The sequence below is a fragment of the Centruroides sculpturatus genome, unplaced genomic scaffold, assembly GCF_000671375.1.
Source record: "Centruroides sculpturatus isolate CEXI.00-Female unplaced genomic scaffold, Cexi_2.0 scaffold339, whole genome shotgun sequence".
Taxonomy (NCBI): Eukaryota; Metazoa; Arthropoda; class Arachnida; order Scorpiones; family Buthidae; genus Centruroides; species Centruroides sculpturatus.
Genome location: NW_019384539.1, coordinates 506,022 through 525,917, shown reverse-complemented (window position 1 = coordinate 525,917; position 19,896 = coordinate 506,022). Strand labels below are relative to the sequence as shown.

The following is a 19,896-nucleotide window of genomic DNA, read 5'->3' as shown; positions in this document are numbered from 1 at the left end:
AATAACTGTATTGAAATTCTACTATTGTAGTGTCAATCTTTTTCTATAATGAAGTTTTGAGATGAAATCTTGATTAGACTTTTATTGATAAGATATATTGTTAGATGGAATATAATTTCCAAAAATGTGTTTTGTCAGTCTGCATACAGTTATAAGATTTCTAAATTATCACTGACATGTGAGCATAAAAACATTTTCAGGAACTATTGTTAGTCTGTCATCACATCACTACAAAACTTGAAATAATTTTTATTTTTAAACATATACTAATAAATGTTTAGTTTGTAATAATTAAATCAGCTATTTTAAAAGTTGATAGTCTATATAATAAAAATCAGCTTATTCCAGGAGTTTATTTTTTAAATCAACATTAACAAACTGAAATAACTTTTAAACACCTATCTTACTATTCTGAAGCATCCATTATATTAAGGAAAAATTTTTTGATGAATAATTTGAATTAAGCCAATAAGGATTAAATTAATTAAATATTTAAAGATCAAACTAATCTGCATGTAGCATATTGCAGCATGCAGATTAGTTTGATCTTTAAATCTAAACCAGTCATAGCCAGGAATAAATTATTGGAAAGGCTAGAGGGGTAAGCTGAAAAAATAATCATTTTTTTTTCAACTAACACTAGACCTATTAGCTACAGCTTGTGTAAAAGTAACAGTAGCCTTATTGTATGTGATGAAAGCAAAACATATATTACATAATATATACTGTATATAGACACTGATAAACTGAGGGGTATAGTCCCACAGCTATGGGTCTGCTTTAAACTAAATTGTTTCATGCAATAAATATTTTGTGAATGGAATGATAACATATCAGAACTTTCTATTTGAATATGCAATAGTATTTTTCTAATGGCAAAATTCTGTAACTTACTGGTTCTTTTAATTTTGCGTTGTAGACAGTAAGATTAGAAGTTAATCAATTTTTATTTTAAAGTATAGTGAAACCTCCATTAAAGGATACTCCCGAATAGTGGACACTTCTACTTAACATTTTTACAATCCCCAGACCTTTAAAATAGGACATTTATTATATTTACCTCCTAAATAGCTGACAAACTTTTCAGTCCTGATGTAGGTTATACTGTATAATTATTTATTGATCAACTTATACCTTGGTTCTGAGTTGTGCTTATGATTATAATTATGATGCATAATGCAGTTATCCAAGAGAACAGAATAGTTTATGAAAATTTTTTTTACAAATCATTTTGTCAAAAATCCAAAATTAAACTGCTAGTTAAGGTATCAAAATGTAAGTAAAGGTATTCTAAAATTTTAATATAAATTAATGCTAACTGTCAATTTTGTGTATTAGTTTTGAAATGTATAAAAGTTCTACTTGGAGAACTGATGCTAGGCTAAATTAGTCCAAAAATGTTTCTTTTTTATTAAATACTTTGGTTATCTTAACTTAGCAGTTTATTTTTGGATATTAATATTTATTTTTTTTCAAATTTATTTAATATAGGAAAAAGTCTTTAAATAAATAATAATCTTGCAAAAAATAATTGAAGTAACGAAAATAATGCAGCAAATATATATATTTACAAGTTTTAGCTTTTGATAGGAATATAAAAATCCATTTTCAAATACTTAGCTTAAAATTGTGAAAAAATTCTTCTCTATTGTTAGTAACTTATCAATTAGTTAAAGCTATAAGGTTATTACTACTGTTTATTAACTAACATTCTTGTAGCATCAAACTTATAATATTAATTTTAATTTTTGTAGATAAGACATGCTTTATTCTTAATATAAAGGCGCATGAAATTTTCATGAAATGCATAATAAAATTTATATAATTTCTTAATTTCAAAAACGTCTAAGTGTTCTTTTAAATTTAATCTCCAATGGTATTTGACCAAAACTAAAATTACCTTCATTTTTATTATTGAAAGTATTAATGTTGACAATATCTTAGAAATTTGTGCAAAAGATATATTTAAAATGGTTATTGTAATTAACAAAATCATTTCTAGTCATAGATATATTTTATATATTTGATTTATTGCAGAAATAATAGAAGTTTCTATTTCAGAAAACAAACCAATAAATTTAATTTTTTATTCTTTAATCAAGGATATTTTGTATTTGTGTTCATTATTTTTTATTCAAATTAAAATTTTATCTTCATTTTAGAGGAAAAAATAAAATAGCTAGGCATACATGAGTACTTGAAAATTTCCCATTCAAGTTCTTACAATTTTTCTTTGTTTCTTACAAAATGTTTGGTATTGTTTTGATAGAATATGATACTTTGAAAAATTTGGGAAAAAAATTAAAAATGTAGTTGAAATAAAAAAAATTTGATTTTGGTTTATTTTTCTATGAGCCCTTATAAATAGCTTTTTTCAATAACTGTATTGAAATTCTACTATTGTAGTGTCAATCNATAAATATATATATATATATTTGAAGTTTTTATGATAATTAGTGCAAACTTCAAATTTTTGTTTACATTAATTATCTTAAACTTTTCTTATCTAAAGTCAACTTTTTCATTAAGACATGTAAAATTTGTTTTTATAACAAAGAAAATTTGAAAATATATGATTTATTTGATAAAATAGAAATGGTTTTCAAATTTTAACAATTATCTGACATTTGAAATTCATAATTTTATTCATAATAGAGTATTTCTTTGCATTATCTCTTAAAAAGAAGCAAACATTGCCAATATCATATTTACTGTATTTGTTTGTATTGTATTACAATAAGTGTGTTCATATTCTTGAATGTGTCATACAAAGTAAGTGTAATATTTTCAATTATCAGTAATAAGTAATTTAGCAATGAAAAATTATTCCAAAAATTAATATACAGTAAAAAAAAAGAACAATAAAAACATTATTTGAATAACATTACAATAAAGTAATTGAAAATAAAAAATAACAATATAAAAACAGTTATATTAAAATGTTAATGTTCCATTGAATAATTTATCAATGAAATAATGTGACTAATTTTTTTTTATGATAGAATTGTTGAAGTAACAACAATTGTTTCTTGTTAAAATGACATCATCAAAGGTATCTGGAAGTCAGCTTTGATTTGATGTAGTAAATTAATGTCCTTTAAGTTTAGAATTGTTTTCAGTATTGTAATTTCTATAAGATTAAAGATTTTTTGTTTGGTCAACAATAGATTATCCTTTAAAAATTTAATGGTTAAAGTTTTTTTACTATATTAATTTCTTAGATATACAAAATACTTATAACTTAAGATTTAGAATGTTTTAAATTTATTTTTAAAGTAATTTTTTTCTTATAAAATTTTCTTCAAACAAGGCTGTAACTAATACTGATTTCTTAGATAAGATTTTCATTAATGCTATATCATATTTTTAATTATAATTTAATATGAATTTTATTATATATTTTATTTTTGACTATTTTCATTTAGGCTGAAAAATTTAGAATAGATTGATTTAGGAGAATTAATTTTAAAATAAAAAAATTCACAAAAAAACTTTTTAAGAATAATATTTTAATTCAATGTGAGCATATAAATAAATTTTTATATTTAATTATTTTTGTATATTTAAATATATTAAATATTTTTTTATGTTTAAATTTAGTTACCTTAAAGCATTAAATATGTCATTTCTGTAATTATTTAGAGATAATTTTTTAAATAATGGCTTTTCATAATGCTGATAAATTTAAGTTAAGTGTTTAAATTACTATTTAACAAACAGTTATTATTCACTGACATGCAAGATTAAATCATATTATAATTTCCCAAGGATTTTTTTTTATTTTAAAATAATTTAATGTTGCATTAAATGAATTCAATGGAACATTATAGTTTACAATATTTTTTTTATTTTGTTCTATAGATAATTATATGGTTTATATATGTATATCTACTAATTTTTCAATATAAGATAAAAATTGAAAACTAAAAGTAGATAAATTTTTATACTGTTACAGTAAATATAGTAGAAGCATTATGATAAAATGTAATTTAAACCAGCAAGTCAGTATAGTATTAAAAGAAGAATATTTTATTAAATAAATATCTTTTAATAATTTATTTTTAATGATAATTATTTTCATTCAGATGGAATTAATATAATGAAATTTTAAATTTTTCTTTAAAACACAATTCAGATTTATGAATAATTTTATAAATATTTAAAATTTTCATGAAATTTTTATTAAATTATTTGCTTTTAATAAGTATCTATTGTAGTTAGTCATCTTTGTTCCATTTCATAGAATTTATTACTATAAAGTAAAATTTTATAATTTTATGAAATATGATAATATGTTTAGGTACAGTTTCCAAAGTTTAAATGTTTTCTTTTACAATGAAAAGATTATATTTATAAAAACAAAAGTCAACTAAAAGTAATAAACTTTTTAATTTAAAAACTTCTTTATATATGTTTAATATGTTTTAATAATACATTAAATTATATATATATATTATTATTATAATGTTTTTTGAAATAATCTATGAAAAAAGTTTTAATTGTCAGCCTTAAATGGTTACTTAAACAAATTAAAAATCATTTAATTTTTTTGTAATCTATTTTATGTTAAGAATCATTCACTATATAACTAAATATAAAGTTTGCCGATGGAAAAAAATACAGTTATTAAACTATAAATCATAGTTACTAAAAACGACATAATTGGCATTTAGATAAAGCTTAAATTAATTGTAGATATAATTATATAATTCTTAATTTAAAAAACTTTTGTAATTGATCATTACATGTAGAAGTTTGACATATTTTATTTAAAATGAAATATTAAGAGTAGTAGTTAATAAATTTAAGTCTATTATATAATAAATTATTAAATATTTTACCATGATTAATGTTATCAATAATTATCGTATGTGTACAGGAAATAATAAAACTTTATTAAAATAATCTTATAAATCAGCCTTGATGTATTTCCTCAATTTATTTACTAATACTTGAAGTTGATCACTTATAAAGTTAAAGAATTGGCTTGCCAATGTATATTAAAAATGATGAATTTATTCTGATAAGAGTAAATATTATTAAATAATGCATTTTAATAATACGATACTAATTAAATTTTTACTAGTGTAAAATACTATTAATGTTTTGTTTTTATAATTAAAATTAAGTTAATATTTTTTTTTAAAAACTTAAATTTCAGTGAAAGAAAACTTCATTTAGTTTTTTATTTTTGAAATAAAAATATATAATAAATTAGGAAATGTATCATTATGTAATTTACATTTAATGTTATGTATTGATTTTTGATTCAATAAAACATTTTTTTTTTATTAAAAATACTTTTAACAGTTGTTTTAAAATCTGGAGGGGGGTTAATTTTATTTTTCTTAATATGTCCATCTAATGAAAAATCACAAGAAACTGGCATATATAAATTATTATTTTTGAAAATATTCATTAAAGTATAAATTAATTTAAAAAGATATTTTAGGCATAGGTATATAATATGTACCATCATTTCAGCACAGAATATTTAAGAAAAGTATTTAGTATATATAAGCCATCCTGCATCATTAACATTTTGTCCCAAAAATATTTTTACTGTATTTTAATTTAAAAAATAAAGTAAGATTAGAATGCATACTTTAATTTATCTGGGAATAAGAAGTTTAAAAGAAGTCATTCACAATTAAAACTTTACCATTAAAATAATCTAATACATGTAAAAGCTTCTTAATAATAAAATAAACTCTAAAATTATCTTTTATTTAAATTTTTTTGTCTTACTTTTTAAGTTTAGTTTGTACAGTGAATTGCTAGCAGAAAATCAAGAGGAATGAATGTTGTGTTGGCACTGACATTTTTTTTCAGCAAATTTTTTTTTGTTTTGCGAATTGTGATTACACTTTAATTAGTTGAACTTCAACGGTGAATATTTTTCAATAGTGTTAACTAGAATGAAAACTTTTTGGAGATAAAGAGAGAGGTTTAAATGTGGTATCTGTGAAGAATATATAGCAGATAAATTCCTTTCCATATGAATGAATTTAAATTTGTCTCAGTTTATGTAAAATTCACAATGCCACCAAGGTTATGCTCTATGGGGCCCATCCTGCTCTCAAAATATAGCACATTACAAATACAAATATAGCACTTTCTATTGAAGAAGACTGGCCTGAAAGAATGAGATAGGTGGTTTGTTTCATTCATCTGTTTAGACTTTCCATACAGTGTAACAGCATTTTCCAATTGCTGTTTTCAGCATTAATTTTAAAGTTTTTTTTTTCAATAAATGGACAAAATAACTTCAAATATTTTTAATGCTTATAAGCCATCATCATGTTTTAACATTTTGTCATACATGTGATTGCTTATTTCACTGTTTTCATTTTGCAAGACAGAAATGGGAAACAAATTTGCCATGTAAAAATGCCTTTACTTTTGGTAGCAGACGTCTATGTAAATTAAACTGTAGAGTACCCTACAGTAGTGTAACCAGCAAATCTAGGGAAACACATCAATCATCACTTTTTAGGGTACATGTATAAGTACTGTCAAATGGGTACTGTACATATATTAAATGCCAGATGGCTGAACAGTCAAGGTGGCAGTCTACTAATCTGGGAATCTGGGATCAAATCTCAATGGGTCGAAAAAGCCCCGGAGTTTTTCAGGTGAAGGTCTGTCTGGATGTGTCAGGTCCCATCCTTCACCACCCGGCTTTTGAACCACCTTGTGGACCTTGCTGAACCTATAATGGGCTTGCTGAAGAAAGGTCCTCTTAGTGTTTACAGGGCAGAAAGAATTAAAAAAAAGTGTGGTACTGTACATATACATGACTGAGACCTAAACATTTTAATTTTGATTGAGCTTATTTGCTTCAATCAAATAGCTCTCCTATAGTAAGGTCTACAGCTATTTACTTTTGGCACTTTTTTAGCTATATTTTTTGTCTGTGTTTTAAAATTTGGCTTCTTTTTGGCATTTCCTCAAAAATTTGGTTACTTCTTTAAAAAATACCTGGCAACCTTGAAGACATTGAACATGTCTTCTGGCAGAAAAACTGGAAGTGACAATATTACAGAAATCAAAAAAACAATAAAAAAAGAAGAAACCGAAAAAACAATGAAAAAAACAAGAAATTGAAAAAACGGGGACAAGACTCCTTTCTAGGGACAAAACCAAGGATGTTTCCTTGCTGGAGAGAGAGGTAAAAAAAAAATGCAGTGTTCCCCCCCCAGAAATTGGGGACAGATGGTCATCCTACCTACAATGAATAAGAGCTGAACAATTGATTCTTCAATTCATTTCATATTATAGACCCAAAAAAATTTTTTTCAAAGTTTATTTTAACATTTATTATTGTTTACCACATATTTTATTATTATTAATTGATAAAAATAGAAATAAAACAATATGATAGGCATGAAGTTCAGGAGATTACTTAGTGGCTGTGTTTTCATTTCACTTATTTATAATTTTATCTACAATGAAGTATAATACTGAGATAAACAATGTTTTAATGTTTAAAGTGATAACTTTTTAAACTGTATACCAATTTTATGCTTTCAATGGCCTCTTTGGAGGCAAAAAATAAAGAAAATAATGATACTTCAAAATATTTGATTTGTAGTAAAGACAAATCTTTTTAAAATGTTTGTAAATTTTCTTAAATTTCAATATTTTGAACTGACTGATAAGTTTTCAATGTCACCTATGCAAAATGGTATATTAAAGAAAAACAGAAAATTGAAGAATTTAAATTTTATTTGAAATAAATTTTTATTATTTATTGAGTAATTGAGTATAAATGTATTTATTACAAAAAGAAATCAAATTAAAAAATATAAGCTGACAACGTAAATCTTTCGAAAATATTTTAATTGCAAGAAAATAATTTAGTAATAATAATCTAAAATTTCATTTAGTTTAGTAATATCAAATCAAAACAAATTATATCTGTCTTATTATTATTAATTTAGATAATTTTTTATTTTTTTTCCACAATAATTGCATTCAAATTACATTTAGTAAATTTATTTTTTAGTCTTCAGCATGGCGAAAAGTGCGGAATATTGTGCATTGGTCGCCATTTATACAGACATACAGAAAACAAAAATATCCCTGGGTTCAATTAGCTGGACATCAAGGTAAGAAGAAGTTGTATATATATATAAAAACTTTTAACATGATTAATAATAATTTATTGATATATTTGTAAAACAAAATCTAAATTAATCATATGATTTATTACCATATAAAATACTTTAATTTGTGAGGATGATTTTATGAAGTCAAATATTTAGTTTACAAAATTTAAAAAAAAATTCTTGAGTAGACAATACATACAAAGATATGTCTTTTCAATCAGTTCTTTCAAATGTACATGAGTGAACAAAAAATTTTAAAATATATTTTTTTTCAATTATTTAATCTTTTAACTCATAATCAAAGTTAACTTAAAATTTTAAGTATGCACTTGAAAAAAACAAATACTATTTAGTTGAAATAAGTAATGATTAAAACAATTAATTTAAAGCATTGATTGACTAATGATCATCAGAACCTTATTTACTTTGAGATAATAACAATAACCAAATTCTGATGATGAAAACTTTGCTTATTGTAATGTATTATAGCTTGTGTGTTTTGGGACCTACTTAATTTTAATTGCGATAGGCAAAATCAGCTATATATAATCAAAACATTTGTTAAGTTACCAGAAGAGCCTTCTTTATTTAAGGTCAGATTAATGTTTTCATTTATTTATTTACAAAAGAAATCAGATTTATCTAAAGTCCTGTTGATATAATTCCAATATTTATAAGTCTTAGTATGAATATTTGGAATTGTGTATTTTGCATTGATATAAAAATTTTAGAAATTTATAACTTGTATTGCAATTTATATTGAAGTAGAAAAAAAATTGCTTATTTTAATTACAAAAAATACTATTATTGACAGTAAAAAAATTATACTCAGAAAAAATAAATTCAATGCAATTTTTGGCATTGCCTTTCTTTTATAATAATGTCAATATCTGCTTTTATGGTACTAGTCTTAATTCTAAAAATGTTAGGTCGAGTAATTTCCATTTAACTATTTCTTTCAGCAGTTTTGTTGATTTTCATGCACAAAAAGAATTGTTCACAACAGTGTGTTATGCATGTGGGGTAGTACAGTTATCTAGATAAGACAGTTTTCTAGCACCAGTTATGTCATTCTGACATCAAAGTATATCCAGTTTATGACATACTTTACCAAAATAAACGAAAATGTACCTAAAAAAATTTAGGGTGCAATGGGCCACAGTGTGGCCTGCGGGTTGGGTATCCCTGTCATATACAGTTTGAAAACGCCTTTTTCAACTTTAGAAATAGGAAAAAGTGTACAAGGGCTAAGTTTAGAGTACTGGGGTGGGGATGGATGGCCACATTGTTAGCAGTCAAAAATTGGCAGACAAGCAGAGATGTGTGACATGGCATGTTGTCATGATACAACACAAGAACTTTTTTCCGAAAGTTCAGGCTTCTTCCAGCGCACATCTTTCCTCAAACACCTTAGAACATCTATGAACTTCTTCTTAACAATCTGACCTTATGGCATGAATTCATGATGGATTATGCCTCAATGATTAAAAAAGAAAACTCAATGTCAATTGTCTTGATCTTGAATCTTTCTCAATTGATGTCCCATTCTATTTAAAATGCTTAAACCACTCATGACAATGTGAATTGCTCACAGTCTTCATAGATCTGCTGAAGCAAAGCACACCTTTCAGTAAGTTTTGCTGGTAAAAGTAAAAGTGAAACAAAAATTCACCCAAACATGTTTCTCCTTAATGTCTTTCATTTTCACAGTGGTGACATTAATCCTTTTTATTCTTATTTGCTTTTCATTCTTAGTTAAATAATTTTAAATGTTCATGTAAAATTAAAATTGATGATTTTGGATTTTTAGATCTTTTCTTTTTTCTATCTATTTGTTGCATCCAGCAAGGATCAATATTAAGTATTCCCCTTTAAGTATGCCTATATTAACAATCTACTTGCACAAATTAATTTATTTTTAAAGCATATGCTAATGTCATTAAACATATCAATCATGATTTTAGACAATTAGACTTAGAACATTTGTTTGGCTGTTTGGAAAATATAATCTCAAAATCAATATAGTAGAGAGTTAATTAACTGAAAATCAATAATCTGAAAAATTAATTTCAGAGAGTAGTAATTACAGAAATTTCAATATTTTTATATAATAACAATTGTCAATGATCTAAAGCCTGCTATTGAGCAATCTTATTATCAACCCTAGTGTTGTGTTTTATTATTATTAAGTGTGATCCAATTATCTGAAATTTTTTCATTCTGATTACTTCATATAATTGATATAATTGATGCTTTAACACAGTGGTGGTCAACCTGGTCTCTACCACTCACTAGTAGGCGATTTGAGCTTTTATTGTGGTCGGTAGGGCCATCACTCGAGTTGAGCTTGTTTCATGGTGAGGTTGGCGTACCAAATTTAGCTACATAAAATTTCACTTTGACGTAAAAAAAAACACTTGGCACACTGGCAAAAAAAATTTCTGTGTATTATAAACATATGCAAAATATAAATAAAAAGATAAATTTAACTACATATTTTTACTAAACCACAACTCAAAAATTATGAGAACTTTGCAGTTGTGCTAAATTAACTTACTGCGGAACTGGTGGGCAGTTAGAAAATTTTACTACCAACAAAAATACAAAAGTGGGTGGTAGGTATAAAAAAGTTGACTATTCCTGCTTTAACATGTAATCAAAACAGTTGTGAAGTGTTTCTTCCTACTTCATAATTTCCCATTACTGTCCTTTGTTGTTGGAAATAATAGACAAAATATATAATCAATCACTGATCTTGGTATTGTTTTCAACAATAAATTTTCAAAGATCATAAAGCAATTATCACTTGTTGTTTCATGTTAGAGACTTTGTTGCATGATTTTGTCTGAATTCTTTACATTTTTCTTTACCAATTTCCAGTCACTTATGAATCATTGTTTACCAATATGGTCTATGGCAGTTTCATATCTTCTAAATGAGGTTTTACAGCAATTTTAAAGCATTTCTTTTATTAAAGGCAACTTCAGAATTTATTTTACTGACTCCCCAAACATTGCCAGAGCTAGATTGGGATTCTCTGTCTTCAGTGAAAGAATTAAATAATTTGATCTTGCTTTTATGGATATTTTAATGGTTTTCATTTTTTTTATTGGATGTACAGAACCTTTGTGTGCCTATCAAAAAATTTTAAATTCATTATGCATTTAAGCTTTTCCTTATTGCTTGAGCATAATTCTAAATATTGAGGATGTATTCTATTTTGATTTTATACAATATTATATAACTTACATGTAGGTATTTAATATTTTATATTCTAAATTAATCATATGATTTATTACCATATAAAATACTTTAATTTGTGAGGATGATTTTATGAAGTCAAATATTTAGTTTACAAAATTTAAAAAAAAATTCTTGAGTAGACAATACATACAAAGATATGTCTTTTCAATCAGTTCTTTCAAATGTACATGAGTGAACAAAAAATTTTAAAATATATTTTTTTTCAATTATTTAATCTTTTAACTCATAATCAAAGTTAACTTAAAATTTTAAGTATGCACTTGAAAAAAACAAATACTATTTAGTTGAAATAAGTAATGATTAAAACAATTAATTTAAAGCATTGATTGACTAATGATCATCAGAACCTTATTTACTTTGAGATAATAACAATAACCAAATTCTGATGATGAAAACTTTGCTTATTGTAATGTATTATAGCTTGTGTGTTTTGGGACCTACTTAATTTTAATTGCGATAGGCAAAATCAGCTATATATAATCAAAACATTTGTTAAGTTACCAGAAGAGCCTTCTTTATTTAAGGTCAGATTAATGTTTTCATTTATTTATTTACAAAAGAAATCAGATTTATCTAAAGTCCTGTTGATATAATTCCAATATTTATAAGTCTTAGTATGAATATTTGGAATTGTGTATTTTGCATTGATATAAAAATTTTAGAAATTTATAACNACTCAGTATTTTTTTTTTAATATAAATTCTGAACTTCACATTTTAAATATATAATAATCTAATAATGCTTTAAAATTTGCTTTAAAAATAACATGTGCTATTTAAATAAACACATTATTTTTAATTAAATAAGCATCTAGCAAAAGCAATTTATTTTATATAATTTTTTTTACTAGAAATTTTATTAGTAAATAAATAGTTTGGTTTGGTCATGATTAAAACATGTAAGAACTGATCAGAAATTGTCAAAACAATAAAAACTTATTTATAAATCATTAGAAATCATTTATGAAATTATTATAATTTGTTTTATAATAAAATCTTTTTATTTTTATTTGTTTGATACATTCTTCCTTTCTAAAATAACTTGAAAATAATTTATTGCATAAAAACACTTACTTATAATTAGAATTAATAAAGAAATGCACATAACAAAAATAGAAAAATCCAATAGTATATTGGATTTTTTTATAAATTTATATAATTTTATAAATTTTGGTAATAAAAGCAATTTTTTAGTCTTTATTCTATAATTTTTTACTGTTTGACACCTGTTAATGTTACAAGGAAAAATGATGTAAAAGAATATTGAAACAAGTTTACAGTAGTAATTTCATGTTTAATTTCAGTATATCAAAGATATATTATGACAATATAATTTTATGCAATTACATGATCTTTATTCAGTTCTTTACAGAAATAAACCTGTTTTTGTTTGATTTATACATTTGTAAGGAATTAATTTTTATGAAGATACCAAAACACTTTAAAATATTTGATGCAATATATAACAGATTGTGTTGTATTACCTAGAGGTGTAAATTTAAATAAAATTTTAATATAAAGTACAAAAATAAAAATGAATTAGTAAAAGTTAAAAATAAAATTATGAAAAATAATAAATATTAATCTTAAAAATAGAAAATTTCAAACATTGATTGATTATGATGAAATGGAGACACTCATCTTTTGAAATTGTGAACAGACAGTCTGTTTCTTCTACTAGTCATAACTGTTAATGTAGAATGAAAACAAATATCTTTAAAGCATCTTATACAGTAGACTTCACTTATTGTTATTATGTGTGTTGTTATCAGTTGTTTAATTTTATTGAGATTAGCATGTCTAAAACATAAGTTAAAGTACATTATAAAAACAATAATCCATCCTAATTACATGTAATCATTATCATTAGATAGATATATAATTTTTTAATGTGATAGCCTGTAGGCTTGTTTAAAAGGCAATTTGAAAGGAGGTGCAGATTTATTTAGAGAGATGGATTATATGTAGATTAAATTGCAATTATGAACTTGCATCTATGGAGTAACCATTGTTCTGTACAGTGTCATGAACAGCTTAAAAAAAAAAATTGAAGTTATGCCTCAACATATGGCTGACAACATGCAATAATGTTCAGTTATTATTATCATTTTAATATTCACTTGCTAATTATAACTATAATAATCTGTTTGTTGTATAATAATATAAATTACTGATGTATTTTTTACTTCAATTATACATCAATCATTGCTAAAGATGGTAAGAGAAACAATAATTATATACAAAAACAAGTTGGTGACATTGATCCCAATGCTATCTAAACTTCACTTTTTAACCAATTTTTGGGCTCCAATTTGAAAAAATTGTAGACTTATAAATTCCCACTGTTGTCCGTCCATCCATCTGTCTTTCCTTAATCTCAAGAATGGAGTTAGATACATGAAAATCAAGACCATATATGGAAAGCTTAGTGGCAGGAGGCTCCAATTAACTATATATGAACTTCCAATGCAAACTGGAAGTTGAGTTATTTCAATTTAAAACTTTCCCCTGAAAGGAATTAATTAAATGTTCAGCTCAACTCCATTGCTAACGGAAAAGTATGATGTACTGTACAGGAACAAGCCATTGCAGTAATAATTTGAGGTGGCGAGCATATATTTTAAATTATTAAGTTGAGTCATAAATAAGTTCCATTTTCTAAACTTAAATTTATTTGCAAATAAAATGTACAACAATAGACTTTAATCTAATACATATTCACCATCATTAATGACTTCTTGCCATTTTTTGAGCAACTTGTCAATTCCCCTTGCATAAAATTCTAGTGGTTTAGAATCAAAAACTCCTGGTTGAACTCCTGAATCTGGTCATCATTTTGAAAGCATTTCCCTTGTAAAGCATTCTGCAGTGACCAGAAAAGATAGAAATCTGTTGGTGCCAGGTCTGATGAGTATGGTGGATGAGGCAAAACAGACCAGCCAAACTCCAAAATTTTTTCCTGTGTAATCTTTGCTGTGTGTAGCCTTGCATTGTCATGCAATAAGGTGATCTTTTTTCTGTTAAGAAGTACAGGATGCTTTTCTTGAAGTTTTAGCCAAAGTTGCTCTAACTGTTGTATGTATACATTTGCAGTAACAGTTTCATTGTGTGGCAACAACTCAAAATGGATAATTCCTCAACGATCCCATTATGTACATAACAAAATTTTTCTTCCATGCACACTGGGCTTAGGGTCCAGTTGTGGCAGATTATCTTTCTCAACCCATTGTCTTTTTCGAATGACATTTTCATATGCAATCTACTTTTCATCTCCTGTAACAGTTTTAGCCAAAAAATTCCTCTTTTTGCCAAGAAAGCAAGGTAGCAGTTATCGACCTTCTGTCAGCCTTATTCTGGTCACTGAGGTTATGCAGAACCCAAACTCCCAGCTTGCTCACTTTTCCTAGTTTTTGGAGGTGACAATTGATGGTTGATTGGGTTATGTGCAGCTTCTCTGCTAACTCTGTCATCATTTTCCATGGATTCTGTTCAATCAGAACCTTTAAAACATCATCATTGAAGTCTGAGGAGCAGCCTGGTCTTTCTTCATCTTTTAAGGACAAATCACCAGAACAAAATTTTGTAAACCACTTATGAACTGCTCTGTCAGAAATTACACCACTGCTGTAGACATTGCAAATCTTTTTTGCTGTTTCTGTAGTGTTATTGCCAAGTTTAAACTCTCACAACATGATACGGCATACATGCACTTTCAAATGTTCCATTTTAAATTAATTCAAAAACAATTTTTTATTACATTATTGACACTTCAGTGTTAAAATTTACATTTACAGACTATTTGCTAATATCCACTAATATAACTCAGTTGAAGCAACACATCTGGCAAGTATTTGACAGTCATTTACACCTACCTGCTAACGGAACTTATTTATGACTCAACCTAATAAATTAATTAAAAATATGATTAAAAATTGCAGCCCAGCATTGTGGTGATGTCACAATAAAGTTAATTTAAATATAAATTAACTTTATATATATTTGAAAAGACATTATTTTCCTTGCTCACATTTAAAGTCAAAATGTTTTTACAGTATTAAAATGATATCTATTGTTAATTGAATTTGTTATCCAATATTTTCCAATTTAACTGCATATTTCTTGTGTAAAGTCTATTTTCTGTAAAACCTTTAAATCCATGTAAAATAATAAAATGGTTTTTTCTAAAGCACAAATCAAGTGATCCTACTTGATTAATGAAAAATGGAAAATCATGTATCGATCAGCAACAGAAGCAAATGTTTTGAACTCATTGAACTGTTGGTTGGAGCTTCAATGGTTTTTTAATTACAATTTTTTTCTAATTTTATGTATGAATTTATAATTACACTTACAAAATTATATATATAAAATTATATTAAAACATTAAATGAAGATGATTAAATAATAACCTCATTATACAAAATATTATATGTCAAATGCAGATGACTAGGTGAGAGAATGATGAAATGGTAGGCTGAACTTAATGTTCAGCCTACCATTTTTGGGATCAATTTGGGTGGATGAAGAACACTAGAAATTTTTCATGAATGATTATCCTAGATATGTCGGGTTCTGTCTCCACCACCTGTCCTTGTATCTGGCATTGTAATCCTTACTGAATCCCTAATGGGCTTTGAGAAATGACTCTCTTAGTACCCACAGAGAAGAATTCAAAATGAAAAAAGAATTGTAATTTAATTTTATTTTCATATGGTGATATGATATGATGTGGTTTTTGTTTATTTTTGGTATCATTCTAAACTTTTTTGTTTTTACATTTAAAAATTGAAATTAAAACAAATACCAGGCAGTCCTCTACTTCTGTACAATTTTTCTATTTTGTACACATTTTGTATTTTCATATTTTATTGATATATATGGCAAAGCATGCATACTTTCATGTAATGATTCTCCCCTTTTCATGAACTATTAGTCATTAGACCCTCCCCACCTTTCCAACATTAATCAAGTCCATTTTCTGTGTCAAAGTTCAGTTTTCAGCAGGAATGTCTTGAGTTAGCACTTGTGTTGATAAGTTGTGTCTTGTCAGTTTGTTAGGACATGTGCTATTACTTTGTACACATTTCTGTTTTGGTGAAAAAATTTGTTTTTATTAATTCATAAACATGAATGAAAAAAGAGCACTGTTGATATGGACAAAAAGAAATCAAGGTCTCATAACCTCCATGTGATTGAATCAAAGATGGATATAATTAGACATTCTGAAAGTGGCAAATCTTTTGCTTCAGCTGATCATTTGTATAATTTAAGCCAATCGACAATATGTTCAATTGTGAAAAACAAGAACAAAATTGTGGAAATATTGTAAAGTACTAAGTTATTTTTACGCCTTTTACAACAATCAGCGACATTGACTTTGTGCTGGAAATAGCCATTACCTTACGGGTACTTTACGCGGATTCGCATTAATGTACCAGGCCTGGACTTAAAGCGTGCATCGAAAGAAATAATGACAAAGTTAGTCAAAAAACAATCCAATATTTAATAATCAACAACAAATTTATTCAAAGAAAAATCAATAAGAATCAACCCAACAAAAACTCAAATCAATCTATTTGCTAACTTAAATCTATTCCCCTTTGGAATTCAACAAAAAAATTCAAAGACTTAACTTATGTACAACAATTCTTATGAACTAAGGTCCTAATCATCACCTCAATATACTAGGAAGGTCCTAATCATCACCTTTTTCCTCAACTCTCAAGATTTTCTAATTTTTGATCCACAAATCAAATAACTTCAAATCACCTTGGAACCACTTTATTGCTATTGGACACCTCTTGTCGTTCGTTACGACAAAGCTCACCATGCTCGTTGCTAACAGAAGCTCACCTCGGTCATCTTCTCTTGAGGTTCGGACTTTATACTATGAGGTGATGTCACAATTCTGATTGAGATCACTCCCCTCATTTACATACTTATCGCTAACAGTAAACTTTTCCTTTCTGCCTGGCAGCCTATTTTCCGACAATACTTGCTAACCTTTTACATTATTCTTTTTGACACTTTTCGGGATGTTTTCTTTGTTAAGGTTTAGCAAGTTCCTAAGTTGTGTTTGTGGGGTCTCCCCCCCCTCTTTCTTGGTGCAAGTGTGCGCACTTTTTTCTGCTCGGGAGTGCAAGTGTGCATAAGTTTTTTTCTATGGCACTTTCTTTTGGTCGGTGAGTTGGCCCCAAACAAAATAGAATAAAAAGCAAAATAAAAATAACTAAAAATAATTCTCGGACTTGGTTCCTTACAATATTTCTTCAAAGATTGTTTCAAAAAGACATGGCAGAGGATGAAATGGAGAAATTTATGGATTGAAGATCAACATCAAAAAAGCATCCTGTTGAGTTTATCAATCATTCAAGCTAAGGCTCTTAGTTTGCATGGAGATTGAAAGAAATGATTAAAGGAAGATTCTGCTACTGAATTTGTAGCAAGTTAAGGCTTGTTTAACAAATTTAAAATGAGGTTGTCTTTACATAATATTAAATTTACTGAGGAAACTTCCAGTGCAGATAAAAAAGCTGCCAGCAAATTCACCTCCACTTTCTCTGATATCATTGAAGGTGGAGCATATTCTCCTTGCCAAATCTTCAATATAGACAAGATGGGATTATTTTGCATGTATGTACTCAGCAAAGGAAGAATCAGTTTTTTACATTACTCTACTTTCATACATTTCAACTTTCAAACATATTTCAGGAACCAATTAGGTAAAAGTACAGGACCACCTGTATTTCACATGCATATGTTTGAAAACTTTATTAAAAACATAGCAAAAGTTTTTATTAAAAAGAACCCATTAAAATTCAATGGGCATATATGCTAGTTACATATTAATTAATAATGATTATTAATAAATTTTTAGGTTTAATTAATAATTAATAAATTATACACTTGTTATTTTAACATGCCTTCTAATATCAGTTAATAAATATCAGTTACTATCACCAGTAGAGGTAGTTTCAAAGTGATGATAAGTGAATTCTACTGTATATCATATACACTGAGTATTGTTACTATATTTTGTTGTTTGATGTTGCTATAAGTTGGTGTTATATTTCACAAAAGACTTACAAATAAGGTTTTAAAATTTCATTTTATAGATTCATAAAGTAAAATAAAAAATTATGCTTTTCAGATTATTATTCTTTTAGAGTTCCATTTAATCTCTGTATGATATTCTGATTTAATTTAAAATTTACAGAAATTTGAATATATTTACTATGTGAATACTGCTATTAATATTTTTTAAGTAATTCAATTTTATCTTCTACATTTCAACAGACTTTATCACTACTATAAAATATATACTGTGAATCTGGCTTGTTTCCAAATATAATGAGTTTGCAAGTTGATGAACTTACCCTCTTAAATATATCTTTTAGATAGCATAATTATTTTAAAATTCTTATTAATACCGTTGTTATTCCATTAAAAATTTTAAAGTGACAACAGATAAAATTGAGTAAAAATAATCGAAGATTTTAATAATTATATTTTAGTTTTTTGTAAAATGGTTAAAAATAACCATTTGACATGACAAGATCTCTTGGATGATATTTTTTCACTGTTGACCAAAAGAGGGTGATCTTCTTATCCATTTATAACTTTTTATTCAACAAATTGAAATAACTTTTTTCTTTGTTTTTATTAGTTTTTTTTTTTTTTTTACAGCTAGAATACAGTGGGTGATTGGTTAACGAACACTTTCGCAAAAGATTTTTATGTTCAGATAACAACAAACACCTCACAGGACAAACACAAGAAGAAGAGACTTAAATAATGAATACTGACTGGTCTTCTCGAGTGCAGGAGACATTGACATCAATGCTCAATCCGGTATATACTAATCGGATATTCCTTTGAACTTTGAAACTCTCCCTTGTAATTCCAGTTTTTTATTTTTCTGACAGAAACAATTCTTTTATAGTATTTGCGAGACTGTCAGGCAGGCACTCATTAAGTTTTGCATTGGTTTTTATTTTTGAAAGGTGAGAGTGTAATAGCAAAGGTAGAGAGTGGGCAGATGTCTGACGTCTGATGTTGCTGGGCAGTATGGCTTGAACAGGTCTACCGTAAGCCGCAGTTCAATCTTATCTAAGAAAGATACTGCAGTAAGCCACAGTTTAATCTTATCTAAGAAAGATACTGCAGTAAGCCACAGTTTAATCTTATCTAAGAAAGATACTGCATAATCAAGAAGACTCAAGCAGCTAAATGTGAGACTAATTGGGGGTAGGATGTTACGAGTTCTTGACTCTCCTACCTCTTACTCGACTCAAGACCTTGAGGTCAGGTCTCTCTTGTCCAAAGGATGGGTTCTGTTGAGCGGAAGGGGTTATAGAGTTAAGGATCGTTAAATCCTTTCTCCCGTCAGGATCTGACACCAATCTATCAATTTCTTAGCGGATAGATACGCGTTTAATTGAGGACAAATTATCACGAGCGATCTCGTGGAGGACTTCGGGTTCAGTATGGAGGTGATAATGTCGGAAGAAACGCACACCAAT

At 26.6% G+C, this 19,896-nt stretch overlaps 1 protein-coding gene across 1 annotated transcript in view; it reads left to right on the top strand.

The window, feature by feature from the left end:
• Nucleotides 1-19,896, top strand: part of LOC111623336 (inositol-trisphosphate 3-kinase B-like) — a 104,322-nt gene that overhangs the window by 36,568 nt on the left and 47,858 nt on the right. Inside the window, exon 3 of the mRNA XM_023365872.1 lies at nt 8,009-8,143. Within this exon, the coding sequence (XP_023221640.1) occupies nt 8,009-8,143 (135 nt within the window). The remainder of the gene's footprint in view (nt 1-8,008; nt 8,144-19,896) is intronic.